At 35.2% G+C, this 20,715-nt stretch overlaps 1 protein-coding gene across 1 annotated transcript in view; it reads right to left on the bottom strand.

Annotated features, from left to right (window-relative positions):
* Window positions 1-20,715, bottom strand: part of Hmcn1 (hemicentin 1) — a 419,231-nt gene that overhangs the window by 256,025 nt on the left and 142,491 nt on the right. The window contains exons 5-6 of the mRNA XM_010635433.2: window positions 8,533-8,704; window positions 6,497-6,603 (exon numbers count right to left, since the gene is read on the bottom strand). Of these exons, the coding sequence (XP_010633735.1) occupies window positions 6,497-6,603; window positions 8,533-8,704 (279 nt within the window). The remainder of the gene's footprint in view (window positions 1-6,496; window positions 6,604-8,532; window positions 8,705-20,715) is intronic.

The raw sequence follows: 20,715 nt of genomic DNA, 5'->3' as shown, positions 1-20,715 counted from the left end.
GAGTTTGGAATGGAACAAAGAGCTTCAAGAAATTGCCCCAAGTCAATAAGTACATCTACCAAATTCACAAAGTGTTGTTGATGGATTTGCTGTGAAATTTTTATGAGATTGAGTATTGGGTATTGCATCAAAGCACAAAAGCTTAGACTCAACAAACAACAATCACGAAGCAAGATAACTGCAAGAAAGTAAGCTTTCAAGAAACTGCAGAAATGTTGGGAGAAGGCTGTGCATTCTGAACATAGAACAGCAGGAGGAAAACTAAATGATGTGCAGGTGGTCAAGGGACAAATAAAATTCAGCTATTCCTGTGAGTCAAGCAAAGACAACCCAGATGTAGTTCTCCACCCTCTCTTCCCTTCCAAATTATTTTAGCCATCTTCTTATATATGTAATAAAAAGTAAGGCTAAAGTTTCTGTCCTAATGTTTTTCTACTTGATATTTCATATCATGTAGATTCAATCTGTGAGTTATATTACTATCAGAATGGGAATCCCAGAGCAAAGTTCCACCACAGAATCCCTTGAAGTGTGACTCCTGCATTAAAGTCCCTTAACCTCATGGCTTCTGTAGCTAAGAATGAAGTCTAGGAACATCACAGGGGCACACAGTGGAACAAGAAATCTTACAGACACTAGATGCTGGACAGTGTTTAATGGGCTAGAAACCCTGAGAGCTGTGTTTCAAAGAGTTAACTGAATCACACAATTTTTTTAAAGTTTGCACTCTGAGGAATACCATATGTGTTATGTTCTCAAAGTATGTGAATCAGGAGTGCATGGGCTACCGCATTGTGAGCAGAGGAGAGGAATGGCTTGGCAAAAAGTTTATTCGAGATACACCATGGCACACTGAAATTGTAAATAGGTTGCCTCAACCTATAAAACAGTAGGGAGGCAACAAAAAAGGAGCTATGAAGACCTGAGTCTAGATTTCTGAATTGGAACAAAACAACTAGGAAATGAAGACATGGGATAGGCTAAAGTACCATAGAGCAAGCACCATGGAGAGCTCCAGGGGGAACCAAGTTGCTCCTCTGAGATCTCAGCTTAGATCTTCCTGGCCAGCTCTTACACAAATAGATCTATTTAGTTTAAGGGCTAAGACTTATTGAATACTTATTGAAATCTATATCAAAGACACTTTAGGCCAATGACTATGTCATATTCATAACTTACAGAATATTACTCAATATGTAAATAAGTGTGAGTTTAATAAATTATATTAAAACCATTAAACTGCCTGGTATTGAGTCTCTTCTTCAGATTCCCCTAAGATCAGTTAATGCCAGGTTCATCAAGAATTCATTTAGGTGTTCTAGATGCATTACACTGAGTAAAATCACATATTACCTTATATAGCCACAATCACATATTATCTTGTATAACTAACTCTATTGCAGCCAAAGATGATTTTTGTAGAACCATAAAAAATATAGGCTGGGCCAGGGATTTAGCTCAGTGGTTCTACCACCTGCGTTGCAAGCACAAGGTCCAGAGTTCGATCCCCAGCACCAAAAAAATATATAAATAAATAAGATAAAGGCTGAAAGAAATTATTACTTAACCTACGTTTTGACAGCAAGTTAAATGCTTTTTCTATAGTACCTAATTTATTTTTCTATAGTACCTAAATTGAAATTAAATATAACTAACAGAATTACTTTCTATATCTTTCTCCTAAAGAGTTGCAATGTTTTATACAATAGCAAATCTCCCTACTGGTAAAAACAAAAACAAAAAAATGTGTATCTTCATTAAAATAAAGATAAACATATATTTTACTTATATTTAAAAGAATAACTAATTTTACTGATTAATGTATCTATGGTTAAAACATTTTATAAACTCTTTTTACTAATATTCCATTTAATTATAAATAGCTGTTATCTTTCTTCATTTTACTCTGTACCTCTGAGGTCGAGCTATAAGTAATGGATATTAATGCAAATAAATATCAAGCTCTTTTCAAAGTATAGGCTCTTAAATGACACATTATGTTTATTTCAAAATTAAAGAATATGTTAGTTACAATCAACCATTGAGAACCCACTGTAATCCAGGCATTGTATGAGTCACAGCAATATAAGGCAACCCAAATTTAAATGTTATCATTTCCTTGGGCAACAATGTGATGATAAGAAAAGAAAGAAATCCACAGGATAAAATAAATTCTATTTAAATATACATGCCCACACATATGCCCATATGTGCACATATATTTACATACACCCACGTTTGTCAGTAACCAATTACACAAATATTTTTCTAAATAGAAGCATTATTTTTAGTTAATGGTCTGATACTAACAGGCCATTGCCAAAATAACTGGATATTTTTCAGGAAAAATTCACTATAATGCATTACACTGACCCAAATCATTTGAATTAATGCTGCACTTAATCCATTTAACCCACCTGGTGTAGTCTACAAATGTAGTCCAAAGAGTCACCAGGTGAGAACAATTAGAGAACAGCACAATAATGTTCCTGTGTGGTCTTTGAAGACTCAAGGTGGATTTAATTATGATTGTTCAACAAGCTTAAGCCAGTTGAGTATGATTTCTCAACTATTCTTGTTCTGCAGAGAATGGATTAGCATACTTGGACAACCAATTCAACTACCCAAAACCAAAATATTTCTACTAGTCTCTGAATCTCAATATAATCACGTGGTTTGGTACACTCCCTTCCCTACTTGGGAGATTATCTAAGGACAGTTTATCCAAATTTACTTACTGGAAACATACCCCAAGGGATGTGTTAAATTACAAGATCATACTGATAAACATTTAGTAATACCTAAACCCATTATTTAGTATCTTTGCCAGGAGTTCTACTTAAAGAGCAGCAAACAAAAATTGGCCTAGACAGTTTCTGTGGTTATATACAAATACTCTCTACATAGATATAGCTGCTTGAATGGAAAATTCATATTGCTTCACAGCAATGCGATCCAGGATTTGCAGCTTCCCTATAAATGGAAATTTAGGGCTGTAAAACAAACTTCTGCTTCTAATAAAATTTTATGTTGCTTTCAGTCACTCTTTTTTAGCATGATTTACCTACATCACAGGCAACCTAAAATGTTTGAGTTGTTTAAATGATTATACAAATGAGTTGACTCATTGTCTCTGCTTTGTGAAAGTTCCCTAATTTGTCACAGTAAAGTATTTGCAGGAAACCACAAAATAGAAGAAATAGCATTCCCAAAACATTTAAAATCATAGACACATTAAAGTATTCTGTGTATTACACTCATGCAGGAAACTCAACTCATTTTTCTGCCTGCTTCCCTAAGCCTCCTCAGCATAAATGTATTAATTTTTTATTCATAAATATTTATACAGTTCTTTCCCAGACACTGTGGCATCCACTAGTGACAAAATCTAGTCTATAATAAACTGGGAAGAGAAAATATGCATAGAAATAAAAATGGTACCAAGTGATAAATTCATCCAAAAGGGAAGTACAGAAAAATATCAGTAGAAAGTCAGAGGAAAAAGAGAGCATTTTAGAGAAAAAAATCTCCCACGTCCTGAAGAAAGTGTGGCCATTTAAGCTGAACTCTGGATAGTCACAAGTCAGACTTAAAGAAAGGTCATTCTAGGAAGAAGGAACCACTTGGGGGAAAGTGTGGTACATAAGAGTGAAGGAAGAGGACCAGTACACAATCATATTTGACTAAAGTATAAAAGCATGTGGTGGGTGATGAGTAGAAAGATTGCTTGAGACTCAGTACTTGCATAAAATACTAAGATCCCATAGTAGCTAGAGTGTTCTCCATAATTGGGATAACAACTGTAACTTGAAATTTAGAAAACAGCTTTAGTAATCCTTCTGATAGAGCAGACATTTTCCAGATAGCAGAGTGCATGGGAGATATCTCCAAGGATACACTAGACGTTTCTCTTCACAAGAAAGTACACATGTAAAACATTTACCATTAATTAGTCATACAAAAAGGAGACCCAATGTCAGCAGCAATATTTATGACAGTACACTCAGCTCAACTGTCTTTGCATCACCCTGATAGATTCTTTTGGTATTTCATATAGGAGCAAAAAAGTTTACTGTTTTTAAGTTGCATTGCAGTGCTCATCTTTGTTTATTTGTTTTTACCATTAATTTTATACTCAAAATGGTATAAACCAAGAGTGGAGAGAAGTAGATATAATTTCAGATAAGATGGTAATAGATGCTATGTAATTTTATTATTCCCTTAGTTATAGGAGACTGAATTTAGAAACTTGTCTAAACAGAGTTTTCATTGCTTCATCAACTTATCATCACTCTCTTCACTCAGAGGCTAATCCTCAGTACTTCTCTGTTCTAATTATCAATTAAATGTGCTTAGTGCCTATTAAGTAAGTAGCATGGAATGTGGCCAAAAGCAGACACTCAGTAAATGTTTACTGAATGAAGGACTAAATGAATAGGTTTGCCAGACACACAGTAAAACAACAGTGCATGCAATATCTTCCTAAGCAAGAGTTTTACTAGAGGAAATACCACTGGTAGCAATCCAAATGACCTGAAAATAGGTTCATGATAAAAAGTGATATAGAAGAATGATAGCATATCACTTGCATATATTTCATAATCAATACTTGATAACTTAATTTCACTATTCAGAAAACAAGAAGACTACCTCAATAGACAGCTAGCTCAGGACATTGTTGACTTATGTCATACTTAAACTTTTGGGGGAATAAAGAGACTCAATATTTCTTATATTTCTTCCTATTTGGTCATAGAAAGTTACAATCAACACTAGATATATTTTGGGCAAGTTGATCAAAAAAACTAAAACAAATTTAGCCACATTTACTGAACATATCATAGTAGCAAAACACTTCATTATTGCCAAAATGTACAAGGAACTGCATAACTAAAACAGACAAAAAGGATTATTCTTGGTCCACTCATTAAGAAATTACCAGATTTACTTTTCACCTGTTCTCTTATCCCATATTATCAATCTCAAAAAAATCCATATTACAGTTTTTCAGCCTTAGAGTTCTGAGAATAAACAAATGATATCTTACAACTCAAACAGATAACATCAACTGCCATTCTTTAAAGTGGGGAAATTAATGTATTCTTTCACTTGATCTTAGCCCAAAGGCCAAGAAACAGTGTGTTTAAATATTCTTTCAAAACAAAACCTAGTAAGCCCAGCATGGTGGCACATGCCTGTAATCCCAGCACTCAAGAGGCCAAGGAGGAGGACCACTGTGAGTTCGAGGCTAGCCTGGGCTATACAGTAAGACCTTGTCTCAAAATAAAACAAACAAAAAACCTAACTGCCATGCAACTAGCTCCTTAAATTTCTATGGTAACCACTTCCACACTCTTTTAGCACTACTTTTGGAATTTGAATCATGAATCTCATTTCTTACATAGGGAGGCTGATATAATGAAACAGAAAATAATACATGGAGTATCTTCATTTAGGGGCCCCAAGAAGCTAGAGCAGATTATTTACTTGGGAGATGTAAAGGATGCTGGTAGATAGAGAGGAAGTAATACAGGAAAATAAGAGGGCCATAAAGGGTGAAGTTTTGAGATCGTGCCTGTGGTAAGCATCTGGAACTTACTCCTTCAGCAACTAAAAGCTGCTCTTGAGAGGTATTAATTCCTCCCCAGAACAGCTTTCTCCTGTTCTGGAAAAAAAGCCCCTCAGATACAGAAATGCAGAAATTGGAGTTGGAAATAGACCAAAACACACTGAAACGTCTGAGAAATATGGACAAGTCACTCAGAGCACCTTCTATAGTGAGTCATCCATAAAATTTGCAGTAAAATTAGATTTATGATTCACGGGATCTGAATTTTGAGTGTTTATGTTTTCTATCTTTCCTCTATATTATCAACACAGGGACACAGGGAGCTAATTCAAGGACTCTAATATCATTTTGTTTTGAAGAAAACAACAAATACAGATCTACCAAGTACCAACAGCAAATAGTGCTTGAGAGCTTGCTCTCTCAGGGATGCTATGGTAAGTTTTAGTCTTACTTAAATTCTCAGCCCAATTCTAAGAAGGAAAGGACTGCTGCCCCCACTTGACACAGGAGGAAAGCAGAGCACAGAGAAATTCTGTTCCCAAGGAAATAGTGCTTTTAAGATTGAAATTTACACCCACACAGTTCCACCCGAGAGCCCATGGCTCCATCCATTATAGTCTCTTGGCTCCATCGTTGATGATTTTGGAAGCAGAGGATGCAAAATAAAATCAATGTACAGATTTGATGATAGTAAAACTACCCAAGAATTTTAAACATTATTATGTGGCATCAATGACATTCACAGTCACCAAAACTTAATACTATCAAATTCAGGTGATTGAGACACTGCTGCATACGAACTGCATATGTGGCTTTGTACTGTAAGTGCTCTCCATGATTGCAGGAGCAGATATAAACTATTGTGTATACTTTATAAAACATGCCAATAGAAAAATAAAATAATAAACAGACTTCGCTAAATAATACCTTCACTGTCCACATTCCAGCCTCTGGCTCTTTCACATTCAACACTTTGGCAGAGTTATGGATATTTAATAGTTCATTCAGGCCAAATCCCTTTTTTATCAGCTTCCCTGAAAGATAAACATAAAGATTACAAGCATAATCTTTCTCCTGGTTAACTATATTAACTAATTTAAGATTATGAAAAGCTAAGTGTCTGATCAAGTTTCAAACAAAAGAAACAGTTTTTATTCAAGTGTGTTGCAAACTGTGTAACCCAAAGAGCACTTATGTTCTATTCTTTGGCTAAACCGATAGGTACTTTATTTCAAGTATACATTACCTGGCAGTTATTTCCATAGCTTAAAATACTATTTCTTTATATCTAAAATAAATTTAATTTTAGGGTTTCTGGACACTGGAACTGAAGTAACAAGATTCCCATTTGTTAGGCCAATGTGATGGCGAAACGAAAATAACAACTGACAAACTGTAATCATATTTCCTAAAGCCAGCCTAAATGACAGTTACTATGCTACCAAAAAGTTGCATGCAGTCACTAGAGGTATTTAGATTAAATAGATGGCAAACACAGTAAACCAGAATAAATTTCTCCTTCTCCTTAGCAGTCACTCAAGGTATTACCAACATGAGAGCCCTTGGGCGTATCTTTGAACAAAGTGCAAAACTTCAACCAATTTTCCATGAAATACAAGAGAAGGGTTTATCTGTCCTAGGAATTATTAAAGGAGGCAGTGTAGTGAAGTAGCATGACACCATACCCTACTGACCTGAGACTTATCTAAAGTATCCAATACTTGGGACTTAAAGAGAAAGAAAAGCAAATTTGGAGTTCCGTCACTGTTTATTCACTCTTGGCCTGCTTATGGACTACTTCTACAGTTACATAAACAAGTAAGCTGCAAGTGTGTTATGTTTCAATAAAAATTCTGCGATCATTTGTATGTCTAAGGAATTTTATAGTAATAGAAACATAATTCAATGTATAAAAGTGCTTGTGAGTACATGCTCACAGAAAATTCAAGCCTTCCCTGAGCAACATGGATGTTGTTACAGTGGAATGTTACCCCAACAAAAAAGTGCACTATGGAAATCTTGAAAAAAGATGTCTTCCTTATTTTGTATATTTTGAAGTATTTGCTAGTGTGGATATAGTCTCTCAGGACAACTGCACAGGCTGCCTTCTGTTGTTTATTTTATTCTAAGATGAAAATAAGGAAAGCTAGTTAGCTCCCTCTTTATATGTAATATTCACAAAGAGAAAAACATAAAAATATTACAGTGCCACATTGGAGAAAACTATTGTGCAAATTACCAATAGGCAAAAAAATTTGTAAAAGCAAGTAAGAAAAAAATGAAATTTATTATTAGGTCGTTTTTCAATGTAAGTCTTATAATTATCAGCCAACAGCAGAATCAAGAAAATCATACAGCTATAAAATATAACTGAAACAGCAAACTAAATTAAAACATTCATCTATTAATAAGATAAACCTGATGTTTAACAACTCTTCTATAAAAATTACACCTATTATTGTCATTGTTATTATTATCATTATTATTTTTGGTACTGAGGATAAAACTTGGGACCTTGCACTTGCAAAGCCGGCAGTGGAACCACTGAGCCAAATCCCCAGCCAAAATTACACCTTTTAAAGAAAATGATTCAATGGAAAACAAGACAACTGTTTTAGAAGGAATTTTTAGTGCGATTCATCTACATGTACTACATTTTACAGATAAGTTACTGTGAAATATCTAACAGAGATTAAATAATTTGAAGTTTAATTTAAATAGTTTCCTTTTTCATAATTTATCTACAATTATTCAATCTGTTTTTGCTTAAATATAAGCTTTAGCTTTCTGAATCTTACGTTGATTCAACAATACTGAGGACTAAAAGACCTTTTCCTTTTTCAACATCATCTCTATTCCTTTTTTACTTTATTGAATATATTCATAAAGCTGCCATTTGTGTAAAAACTTTCCTCTTCCCCATGGTTTTTGTACTAAATTAGGTAGTGTTTGATCTATCTCACCTAAAGGATTGTGAATCTCAATCACTGGAGAAGGGCCACTCAGGGACACAGTGACCTCTTTGAGGCTGGGGTCAAAAGGGATTTTCCAAGTATTCACAGCCCGTTCCAAATGATCTGTGGATAAGAGGTGAACTTTGGAGGCCTGCACTGCTTCTTCTACCCACTTTAACACCTGAAAGAGAAAGGAAAGTGTGAATGGAGAGGGTGTACAGTCGACAAGATAGTCATTCATGGTTTTGGTTAATGACATGACTCACGTGCTCCCTGTAGTGCTACGAGGTTTGTTTCAGCCATTGGTGAACACAGAACTTTTCCTACCTTCATCTATTTCAGATCCAGAATAAAATTCTAGTTTTACCCACATTCAAGTTTTTCACCGTTGAATAATACAGTCAAAATAAGATTAACTAGGCGTAGTGGTGCATGCCTATAATCCCAGCACTTGGGAGGCTGAGGCAGGAGGATAGCTGGGAGTTCGAGACCAGCCTGGGCTACATAGTGAGTTAGTTCCAGGTCAGACTCAACTACATAGTGAGACCCTGTCTCAATAAAAATAAATAAATAAATAAATAAATAAATAAATAAATAAATAAATAAATAAATAAGATTATGGTGCCCAAACACCAGTGAAGTAAAACATGGAAGACATTACAGTTTGCTGTGTATCAGGAAAAATAAAAAAGACCTGTAAAAAGCACAATAGTGTCAATATTGTGAGATCCCTTTTCCTCCATTCGTCCTTTCTGGATTTTATTTCTTCTTCCATGAAACTTCTACATAGCCAATTGGAAAAATACCAAATCTAATTTGAGTACATTAATGGCTGTATTAAAATGTATTATAGGGCTGGGGATTTAGCTCAATGGTGCTGCCACCTGCTTCACAAGCACAAGGTCCCAAATTTGATCTTGGACACCAAAACACACACACACACACACACACACACACACACACATTGCACTAGTTCATATTATGTAAACTATATATAAACTATTAGAAAATAACTGCAAATTTAACAAAATAATTATTTTTTCTAATAAAGTAAGTACCAAAAATATAGGAAAAATAACTGATGTACTTAAAGAAAATAGAAAAATATTTCAGACTAGAACCAATTTAAATGGTGCACACTTGAAAAAGTCTTTTTTTCCCATTAAGTTTATTGGAACATTTTATATATACAATAGTTACATTAATCATTAGGATCTTGTACCCTTACATAACTTATCTTGGTTCTTCTTCTTCTTTCCCCCATCCCCCCGCCCTCTCTTCACCCACCTTAGCCTATTTACAAAGATGTTGTTTCGATATTTTTCCTTTTCTCATATTTTTTCTTTCCCTTCTTTCTTTCCCCTATGCCTCCCACTTCCCCTATGCCTTGAGACCTTTTCTTCCTATTTCACAATATTAATTATAGATTTTGATCCTTATTTATGCTTTTAGTCTTTCACAGCAGAGAAACAACTTGGTATTTACTCGTGTGTGTCCTATTTATTTCACTTAAGAGTGTGGCCTCAATGTGCATCCACTTAGCTATAAATGTCTCTAGTTTCTCTTTCTTTATGGCTTAGTACTCCATTTTATAAAAAACAAAAACAAACAAACAACAAAAAACACATCATCTTTATCCAGTCTGTAACTGATGGGCAATTGGGCTGTTTCCAAGCTTTAGCTATTACAAACTGTGTCGCTATAAACGACACAGGATGCACATATATCAGTGTGGAATGATTCTTTGAATTCTTTGGGGAAGATCTTGAAAAACAGTCCTTAGGAAAATATTAAGAAACTGAGCTACAAAAGGGTGTAAGCAAGAAAATCTACCTCATCTGTCTGTTTCACGTATCCTTCAAGACTTTATCTAATTCATAAGGATTTCTCTTGTAGTTAGGCAAAACCACTAAACAAGTTGGATAGTAACAATCAAGTTATTAAAAATTATCAAATATTTTTTAAAATTTCAATGCTAGTCTCAAACTAATAAAGCAACAAATATTGTGTGTGTAATGTCTTTATTTTCTATAAAAAAGCATCCCTTCCTTTTTTTCCCCTCTTTAAGGACAAGCTAAGACATATTACCACATAATCAACAATATGAGGCAGTTATGTTCCTAAACAACAAATGTTTATGGTTTGAAATAATCTTTTAGGTACTAAATTTTGATGTGCATATATTACTCATTGTTTTGTACCTTTCATTCTCTGAACTAGTATTTACTGAATTTTTGTTTTTAGTATATGCTATTGTTTTTCATATTTTACCTGAGGGATTTCTTTGGCTATCTAAAATAAGTAGAAGGTACTATGTCACTGAACTTGGTCATACTGATGATAATGATGTTCTTAACAAAAGAACATAATGGGAATTCTTAAGGTAAAGAATGTTAATTGAAATAATATATGTAAAATGTCATCACAGAGCTACCGCATAGTAGGTATTAAAATATTAGCTCCTTCCATCCCCAAATATATTCACTTCTCTTCCCATACTTGTTTCATCATCCCTTTCACAGACAATGTAAATAAGCTGGCCATGAAAAGCACAAAAGATTTCTCTAAGTGGAAAAAAGTAGCAAATTCATACTATGTAACAGAGAGGATTTGAGCCAACATACAGAGAAAGAGGTGCTACAAATATGTTAGAAACATGAGTGACTCCATCTGGCTGCATCGAAGGGTTCAGATAAAAGATTAATTAAAGATAATGCTGGAAACTTGTGTTGGGACCAGACAATAGATGGTCATAAAGTCAAGCTATGACATTTGGATTTTTCATAAAGATCTCAATGAAAAGTGCTAAAGGATTTTAAGTAGTGAAATGAGATACTTAAGGTGATATACGATAAAGATAAATTTATAGTTATCACAAATGAATAGAAAGCCAACATCTATTACACTTAATTACCCCATAAATCAAATGATATACTTCCTCAAGATTTAATATCTTTTCCCTTCCTTTGTTGTATTTTTATTTTTTCCCATTAACTTTATTGGTACATTTAAAGCAAAAAATACAGTTACATCTATCATTGGGACATGATATGTCATGGTTCTTATTTTTTCCCCATACCCCTTCCCTCCCTTCACTCATTTCACCCTTCCCTACTTACAAAGACTTTGTTTCCATTTTTTCCTTTTTTTCATATTTTTCAAGATTTAATCTTATAATGTATCTGAATTTTGCATATTAAAAAAATAAAATATTTTTATTTAAAAAAATTGGTTTTTAGTCTTTGATCAGGTTTGAAGATAAAGGTTATGCTCATCAAATCTGTCCACATAGCAACAGAGACCAGACCGTTTATATCTAATATTTTACCAGGTATGGAACACGCATCTTAATAATCAGAGTGTTGACCTTTTTTTTTTGGTGTGTGTTGACATTTTTATGTCAACACAGAATATGGCTATGGAGGTCTGCCTAACTCACAAAGTGTGCAGAACTGACTTCAGGTCTGGGAATGTATTTGACAAATTTAACTGGTAACAAAGAATTTTGGGAATAATGTCTGATATAGAGACTGAAATGGGCAAACGGCAAAGGGAAATTGAACAAACGGACAGAACATTTCTTTTAAGGGCAAAATACATAATATGATCCTGAATGGTTCTTAACTGGGAAAGTGGATTAGAAAACAAGTACCACAAAGAATTGAATCTCAAATTTAATAACAAAATGAAATGCCATTAAGTAGAAATGGAGGCACAGTGAATTTTTATATACATCTGTACATTTACAGTATATCTCTGGGTGTTTGCTCAAGTAGATCTTTCCTTCAAGTACAATGTAAAGAGATTATAACACATTACTAAAATTCTACCGTGTCCTCTAACAGCTACACATCAAAAATCACCAGGTTAGAAGCTTCTTCAGAAAATGGAAGCCTGCCTCACTTAGTAGCACTTTTCATAAAGCAAGTGTGTTCAAATGCTACAGAATAAAAGCAGGTGTTGGTTTACTTTCAATACTGTTTCCAATTCATCAACATTTATGAGGCTTTCACAAAGAGATTATCACGTATCATAACATTACTTGTTGGGAAAGACATAGTACAGACTTCTGTCAGGAGTCAGTCTCAAATCACTTTTGTATCCAGTCATAAGAAAAACAGAATTGAAAACAGATGCAATTCATTTTATTAGAAAACACACATATTATCAACAGATGAAGTGAAGTAGATCACTGCAAGCTACAGGACGCAACCGAACTGAGCATTTTGGCTGCTCAGGTTGCCAGGCTCATTTTTTAATCTTTGATTGCCTAAGTATGGAAAACATTCTCATGAGACTGGAAATGATCCATTAAATGGCAAAAGAAATGAAACTAGAATAATATGAGAGTCATTGGATTGTGCCATTTTATAAAAAACAAAACAACCTGTGCCTCTTGGGAACTATACATAGTACATTAAAAGTTTTAATGTAGAAATTGTTCTGAAGCAATCTGTAGCAGTTTGTAGGAACAAAGGACCTTTGAGACCATCTAATCCAACCCCTTATGATCCTGAAGATGCTCTTATAGTTTAAAGTTTATAGCCTATGTAATGATCAATACTTAAGAACAATTTCATATATTTATGTAATTCTGGAAAGAGGTATGACTATTGTTTTAAAGTACAAAACTGTATACATTATCATGCAGAAAAAAATAGAGTACTATTATGTAGGAATGGAAGTTACTTTCTGCATACATTCTCTAGAACAGAACATGGAAAACAGCTTTCTTTACAGTGGGCATTTCATAATCTAATGACTTACAGCCAAATAAATTTTCCTAGGTCATCTTTTTTTTTCCTGGTGTAAAGAGGGAAATATGGTAAAGTGTCCAATAGAATTTAGTTATATGCTTATCAGTATTGCTGTGTCACAGAAAGAGATACAAGAAGCAAGGCAGGGAGACACAAGGACTAAAAGGTATAATAGATAATGTGAAATAGGAAGAAAAGGAGCAAAGGGGAAGGGGATATGGGAGGGCTAGGGAAAAGGAAAGAAGGGAATGGAATCAATATGAGAAAATGAAAAATGGAAACAAAGTCTTTGTAGATAGGGAGGGAGGGGTTGAAGGGGGAATGAAGGAAAAATAAGAACCAAGATGGATTGCATAAAGGTGCAAATTTCCAACAAGGAATATCATTATATTGTATACCTTAAATGTACCAATAAAATTTATTTTTTAAAAACCAGATGAATGAATAAAGAAAATGTGAGACCAAAAAAAACAAGAAAGGAAAAGAGAGGTAGAGAGGGAGGAAAGAAGGAATTATATTTACATAAGATCTTTACCCTCAGAGTTCAGAACAAGGTAAAGTTCTGGGTTCATTTGTGACGGTCTGCTCAGCGATGAACTGTCCATCACTGGAGTAAGGTGCAAACCTGTATGTGTGGTCTTAAATCAGGGCCTCAGGCTGTTTTTTTATTTATTTATTTGGTTGATCAGCTTGGTATTTTAAAAGGCAGAGACAGAATTTCTGGAATTACGCCAGTGTTTTGTAAAGATGGATAACATGGATAAGGATTTTTCAAGCTGAGTGGTCACAGAAAGTTGGTTAAGGTGTAATTTTACCCATCTAAATAGTGGAGCCTACTCTGAAGAAAACTTGTGTAATATAACTACTAATACCAGCATGCAATTTTACAATGTTTATTATATGTCAGACACTTCTAAGAGCTTTACATTACTGTTTTCAACAGATTTCTGGCCTAAGTACAGACGAACAATTATTGCCATTTCACAGATAAATGAGTCACAGATGCCAAAGTTTGTAAGTCACACAACTAGCAAGAAGGCAACTTTTGCCCTTTGGTCCTAATAATCTTGTCTTTCACATTCTATTTACTGAATTATCATAAGGAAAAAAAAATGTCAATTTTTGAGAGTAAACCACAGAATAGCTAATTATAAGACAAAATCAGTCCAGGTGCTTTTAAAGAGGAATGGCATGCAAAATACTGTGATTAAATTAGCTGTATTGTTTCCTTCACTTTTTGCACAATAAACTGCAAAAACTGAACAATACAAAAACATTAAAGCCTCCTCATCTATGTTGTACTTGATCTGAGAAAGACCTGGTACATGTCCAAGATGACCGACCTTTCTATAGTAAGTCCTGTATGGTAGAACTGGCAGGCTTCACTCATCGCTTACTTGGCTAAGGGAGACGTGGTTCTCTGGATAAGCAAGAGAGCCCCTTTGTCTGGGTTCAAGTTTATCCCTACCCTACAATGCAGCAGACAGCATAGAATTTAGGATTTGCTTAGAAGTCACTATACATTTATTGAACAATGTCCAGGTGGAAGTGGGAAGGAGACACTCAGAGATAAAGCTCTGGAGTTCAACTGAGTGGCTGAAGTCAAAAACATAAGGAATTTTAAAGCTATGATAACCTTCCCAGTAAGAACCTAGCCAAAGAAGTATATACAGCTTCCTGTGAAAATCAACTTAGATATCGTTATCTAAGGGATCAGAACAGACCCTTGGAGAAATTTCCCCTGGTTTTAATTCTAGACAACTTTCAAATGATGAACTGTTCTCCTTGTACGTATGCGTATAGACAACTAATGCACTACTTACGACGGCACAAATGTTCCAGACTTGGGGCACACAGATTTCTCATTGCAGATGAATGAGCTGATATTCTAACTTTAGACAACTGCTGAGAGTTTGGTTAATCTGAGTCTCATCCTTTAGGATGGACCCACTTAGAGTGCTGACAAATGCAACATCATAGCTTCCAGACCTTAGAAAATCCATAAGAACTACTTCCATCTGAGATCACTCAAAAGGGGCTTATCCAACTAACATGCATTTGTACTACTCTTTGTATTTTGTGTGTCTATTTCATTTGGAAAATTCCATAGCACTTGTAAACAAGTACAGCTGATGATTCATAAATGTTCATGGTGAAGCTATGCAAAATAAGAAATAATTTACAGGTTATAAATTTTTTTAAAAAGACTGACTGAACTAAAAATTTAACCCAGTTCATATGGAGAATATGGATTGGATGGATTTAAAAACCAAGAATGCATTAAAAATTTATGATGATGTTTCGAAACTCTATGATCATACTAAGAAGTGGGGGGCCAGGCGTGGTGGTGCACGCCTGTAATCTCAGCACTTAGGAGGCTGAGGCAGGAGGATCACTGAGTTCAAGTCCATCCTGGGCTACATAGTGAGTTCCACATCAGTTTCAACTACACAGTGAGACCCTGTCTCAAAAAAAAAAGAAGTGGTGCTAGCCAACACAGGTGGGTGAATTTCATGATAAGCAAAATATATTTCAATAAAGATTTTTTGTAAAAAAATTTGGGCTCAATAGAGACTCCAGAGGAAACCAATGAAAGATACACCCTCAACTTCAACTTAAAGAACACCTAAAACATCTATAAAACTACCATACCTTCATCATGATGAAAGTTTTATAATGCACCAGAGCTAAAAAAAAATAAAATAAAAGAACACTTCATTTTTGAAGGATGATATCATTCCTGCTAGCTATCTAAATATCAAAGTATATTTCATTAATTTATCTTTATAAAATTCTTGTGTGTCACAACTTCAATGTGTTATAAAGGATAAAGAAAAGTTAGCTTGCCAGAAAATATGCTTTATTTAAAATAGTAAAGATATTGACAATTGATTTTATCATGCAATCATTCATGCCTCCCATTAAATATTTTTGTTTGCTTAACTTCTACTTGTTTTTTTCATGCTTTTCCTTCTACTAAATACTCATCTACTTTAGAGTATTCAAATCTCTGTGAGCTAAGTTGTCCCGTTTTAACTGACTCTAGTTTTAAAAGAAAAGAATTTGTAAGAATACATAAGTGCATGCACAGGCAAACCAAGAGGCATGTGCATGCACACAGGTACCCACTTAAACACACGCCAGTTAAGAGTCTCACTTCTGGCTACCCTGAACACAGGACAAATCCAAACCATACTCAGGCTCTCAAGGGGAAACAAAAGCAACCCTGAATTAGGGAGTTCCCTGAGGGCTACACTGAAGTGAGTTTCCTTGTCCTAGACTTTTCTCTCCACTAGTAACTCTTATTTACTTATCTATCCACACATTCACACTTGCACACATATACAAGAAGACACGCAGGTACATGAAACCCATACTACATAAAAGTGGAGTCACAGATCTGCGGACTGAGAGTCTCTCACTTTTAGACAGAGTTTACATGGAGGCCACAAACATCCCCTTGACGATGGATCTGTTCCTGGGAATTCCATGCTGGCTTGCACCCATTCTGACTGACACATTCACCAGATGTTACAACAGGTTTCGTCAAGTTACGTTTTCACTGACTTCTGTGCCATTCAGCCATTAAAAGGAGTTTTGTTTTGTTTTTTGCATCTTTGATGTGATGATGTGCTGATTTTAAAATGAAGTTACCAAGACCTCATTATAATCTCCATATTTCAAAATAGTTTCCTAAGAACAAAGAATGGTATCAAAAGCAAGTAGCTTTAGGAAGTCTATATTCAGTTGCCACATCTTACAGCTTCAAGTGCATTTGCTATGTACATGAACTGGAGGATTTTAAAGGTTTCATCCTTTCAAAAGTTTTATGAGGCAAAAATGATAGTAGCAACATATGCATCAGGAAGTCAGTAAGAGGAGGTATTGATGTGCATTAAAATTGTTAAGAACACTTTATAGAAGTCATAAAAATGACAGCCAAATGTGATGGTACACACTTGTCCCAGAACTTTGGGAGACTGAAGTAGGATCGCAAGTTCAAGCACAGCATGGGCAGTTTAGCAAGACCCTGTCTCAAAGTAAAAAGAGGTTGTGAATGTAGCTCAGTGGGAAAGCCCTGAGTTCAATCCCTAGTGCTGGGGGGATAACATTATACAGCTTTTAAAATTTGGCACTATGCATGAAACTCTCACTTATCACTAACTCTTTCCAGATTCTCTTTAATCTTAAAAAAAAAAAAGACCCTTCAATTTATATAACAACTTGGATTTTACTGGTACCATTAGCAATGATATAAGTGAATAGTCAGCAGTTGCCAAACATCTTTAGTAAATTACAGCAAAACTTTATTAACTCCCATAACTAAATCATCACTTCAGAGATGGTCACTGGAGACAAGTGTACAATGCTTAGAAGTTCAAAGGGGGAAAAGAATAGTAAAAACAAGAATATAAATTTGGAAATTAAATAAAAGCAATGGATGAAATCAGACCAAGTCAGATATAACACCATTCCAAAGGTAATCTAGATGTCTGAAAAAAAAAAGAAATTAAAAAATAAAGATGAAACAGAGACAGGAGGACATTTTCAATGGGCTGAGGAGAAGAAGAAAAAAGAAAAAGAAAAACACATCTGATCCATAACCTATCAGTCTTTGGAATACTGTTTATATTTACTGTAAACAATTAATCATAGCATATTAAAAACTGAAAATAAAACTGATTTATGGTCTGTTTTTTTTTTTTTTCCTACACAGGGTCTCACTATGTAGTTGAGACTGACCTGGAACCCATTATGTAGCCCAGGCTGATCCTGAACTCACAGTGATCCTCCTTCCTCAGCTTCCCAAGCGCTGGGATTACAGGTGTGCGCTTCCACGCCCTGCTTGAAATGGAGTTTTTGATTAAACCAATAAACATTTAGTACAGTTATTATACCAAATAGCAGAGCCCATGCTAGATACACCAAGGTGACAGAGTATGTTCCTGGTCTAGAACAGTTTACAAAGCCAGGGTCAATCACAGCACATACCTAGCTGGCATTTACTACCAGAAATAAGAACAACATATCCCCTCTCATTTCCCCCAATCAATGGTGCTTGTGAGAAGGGGATAGTTCTGGATATGTGCATAGCAACAGAGAGCTATCTCACGGATATTTCACCAAATACTTCCAATTCAAGGAGATAGCCAGGGTATGTGAGCTAAAGCTTACACAATTTGGAAGCCTTCTTTAAGAAAGTTAACACAAAATTCCAAATATAAAAATAAGTGCAAAAATAGTTACCTTGAATGAGAAAATATTTCACATACATTTCAAATTGCTAAAAGCTGGCAAATATTATGAATGTCGTAAAATCTAGAAATTAATAATTTTGTTATTACCTGACAAGAATCTACCAGTTATTTTTCCCTGCATTTTTTGGCTCTATATTTTTCAATGTCTGTTCCTCTGGCAAAAAAGTAATATTTTCTGTAAAAAACAGAAAAATAATTTAGCATTTTTCTCTAATAGTATGAAAAATTTTTAACATTCTTATCTGGGAGTCATGGAAACCTTCAACTATATTGCTAGCAATTTAGATCCAAAAAAAATTAGCCAAGATCACTCCAGCATCACTAAACTCAAAGAGCCAAATGCCAGAGGGGAAGTCAAGAGTCTTACTAAATCACACTTTAAATATCTTATTCCCCCGCAATTTTTAACTCTTTGGGCACACTTCAGTATCCCTCACAAAGCCCTAGGAGTCCAGGCAAAAGAAGTTCAGTTACCTTCACTATAAACTTACTTTCACTCCCCTCTTTTGACTTCCTGGCCTTTATACTACAAATGGGACCAATCAATGTCAGACCTGTCTTGCCAAATGACCAGTCGGTAGTGAGTTTCACTATTATCTTTGCTCAGTAACAGCTGGAAATGCAGTCACATTTTTGCCCCGTCAATGACCAAGGAGCATTTTTAAATGGCTATTACCTGGTTCTATCATTTTATAACACAATGGACTACACTCGGTATGTAGAATTATAGAATCAGGCACCATGTACCATCTTAGAACATTTCTTTTTGAAGTTCCTCTTCTAGGCAGGAATCTATAACTTCTTAAAACGATGCTAGAACCATACTCACTGAAACCCTGACCATCCTCCAAGGCTCCCACAAGCAAAGATCTAGCTCCTCTATAATGTATGTGGGACTCGTTAAAACAGCTATTCTTCTATTTAAGACACTAAATGTCCTTATATTTTAATTGGCATTGTTACTTTTGCAGTCAGCAAATTTCCAAGCCTTCATTCTTCTTCAGACCACAGACTTCTGATCTCCTGACTCTGGAATTAATGGAATGAACAATTCAGGCTCTTTCCTCAGCTTCCTGATTGCTCTCATGTGGGTGGTGAAGTGACTCACCTCAGTAAACCCACTGTTGCAGATTACCCAGGAGGAGTCACTGCTCATCAGTGGCTTTATTTCTTTCTCCTGTTTGAGTAAAATTAACTTGAGGTACCCCAGCTGCGACCATATTGTTTTTCACTTACACCGGTGAAGGGCAGTCCCTTCCAGCATGGGAGAGTCACCACCTCCAGGGGAACTGAGTATGACTAAATGTTAGGCAAACAGGAAATGAAGGTCCTCATCCTTCCTATCTTAGAATTCACTTTTGCCATTAATAATACTATTATAATACCCATGGGAGAAACTCCAGCTATTTTTCTCATTTTACAAGATCAATTGGAGGAGGAGGTGGAAAGGGCAGATAGTTGGTCTCGTGAAACCTTCAACATTCAGGAAGAGGAAAAGTGAATAAATATAGCCTGGAGGGCAGAGTATGCATTAAGTGGGAATGGGCTGACTATCAAAAAGACTTCATCTCTTAAAAGCCACATGGTACTGAGGACAGAGATCCATGCTACACCATCTCCAAGAGTCAAAGGTGGATATATACTTTATGGAGTCATAGCCTAATGGGGAAGAGACATGCATAAATACTATCAATATTCTACTAGAGGCCATCATGACAGTATATATCAATCACGTATACTGGCACAGAAGACAGTTGACTCTGGTTTGGCTTATCTATAAAGGTGACCATGTATACTTGAGTTTGAGGATGAAGATAAGCAGAAGTCAAACAACTAAAGGAGAACCACAAGGGATAAAACACAATCACAAGTTCAAAGGCATGGAAGATATAACATGGCATATCTGAAGGATGCTAAAATGTTCAAGGCTGCTACACATAGGTGAGGCAGCAGGAGGGTGGGCAGAGATTGAAAGAGCATGGGAGTCCCAGCATGTTACGCTACATGGAAGACCTTATCTCAAAAGATTTGTAGAAGTCACTGCAGTAGTCTAGTTTATATTTTAGATGGACGACACTGGAAAAAATGGAAGATAAATTTTTAGAGACCCAAAGCAAAAGGATCAGCAATGGGGCAATAAAATAGACTAGGCAAAAAAAAAAAAAAAAAAAAAAAAC

The sequence above is a fragment of the Fukomys damarensis genome, unplaced genomic scaffold (genome assembly GCF_012274545.1).
Source record: "Fukomys damarensis isolate Sample0158 unplaced genomic scaffold, DMR_v1.0_HiC HiC_scaffold_11, whole genome shotgun sequence".
Classification (NCBI taxonomy): Eukaryota; Metazoa; Chordata; class Mammalia; order Rodentia; family Bathyergidae; genus Fukomys; species Fukomys damarensis.
Note: the sequence above shows the minus strand (reverse complement) of the source record. Positions and strands in the feature narration are given on the sequence as shown.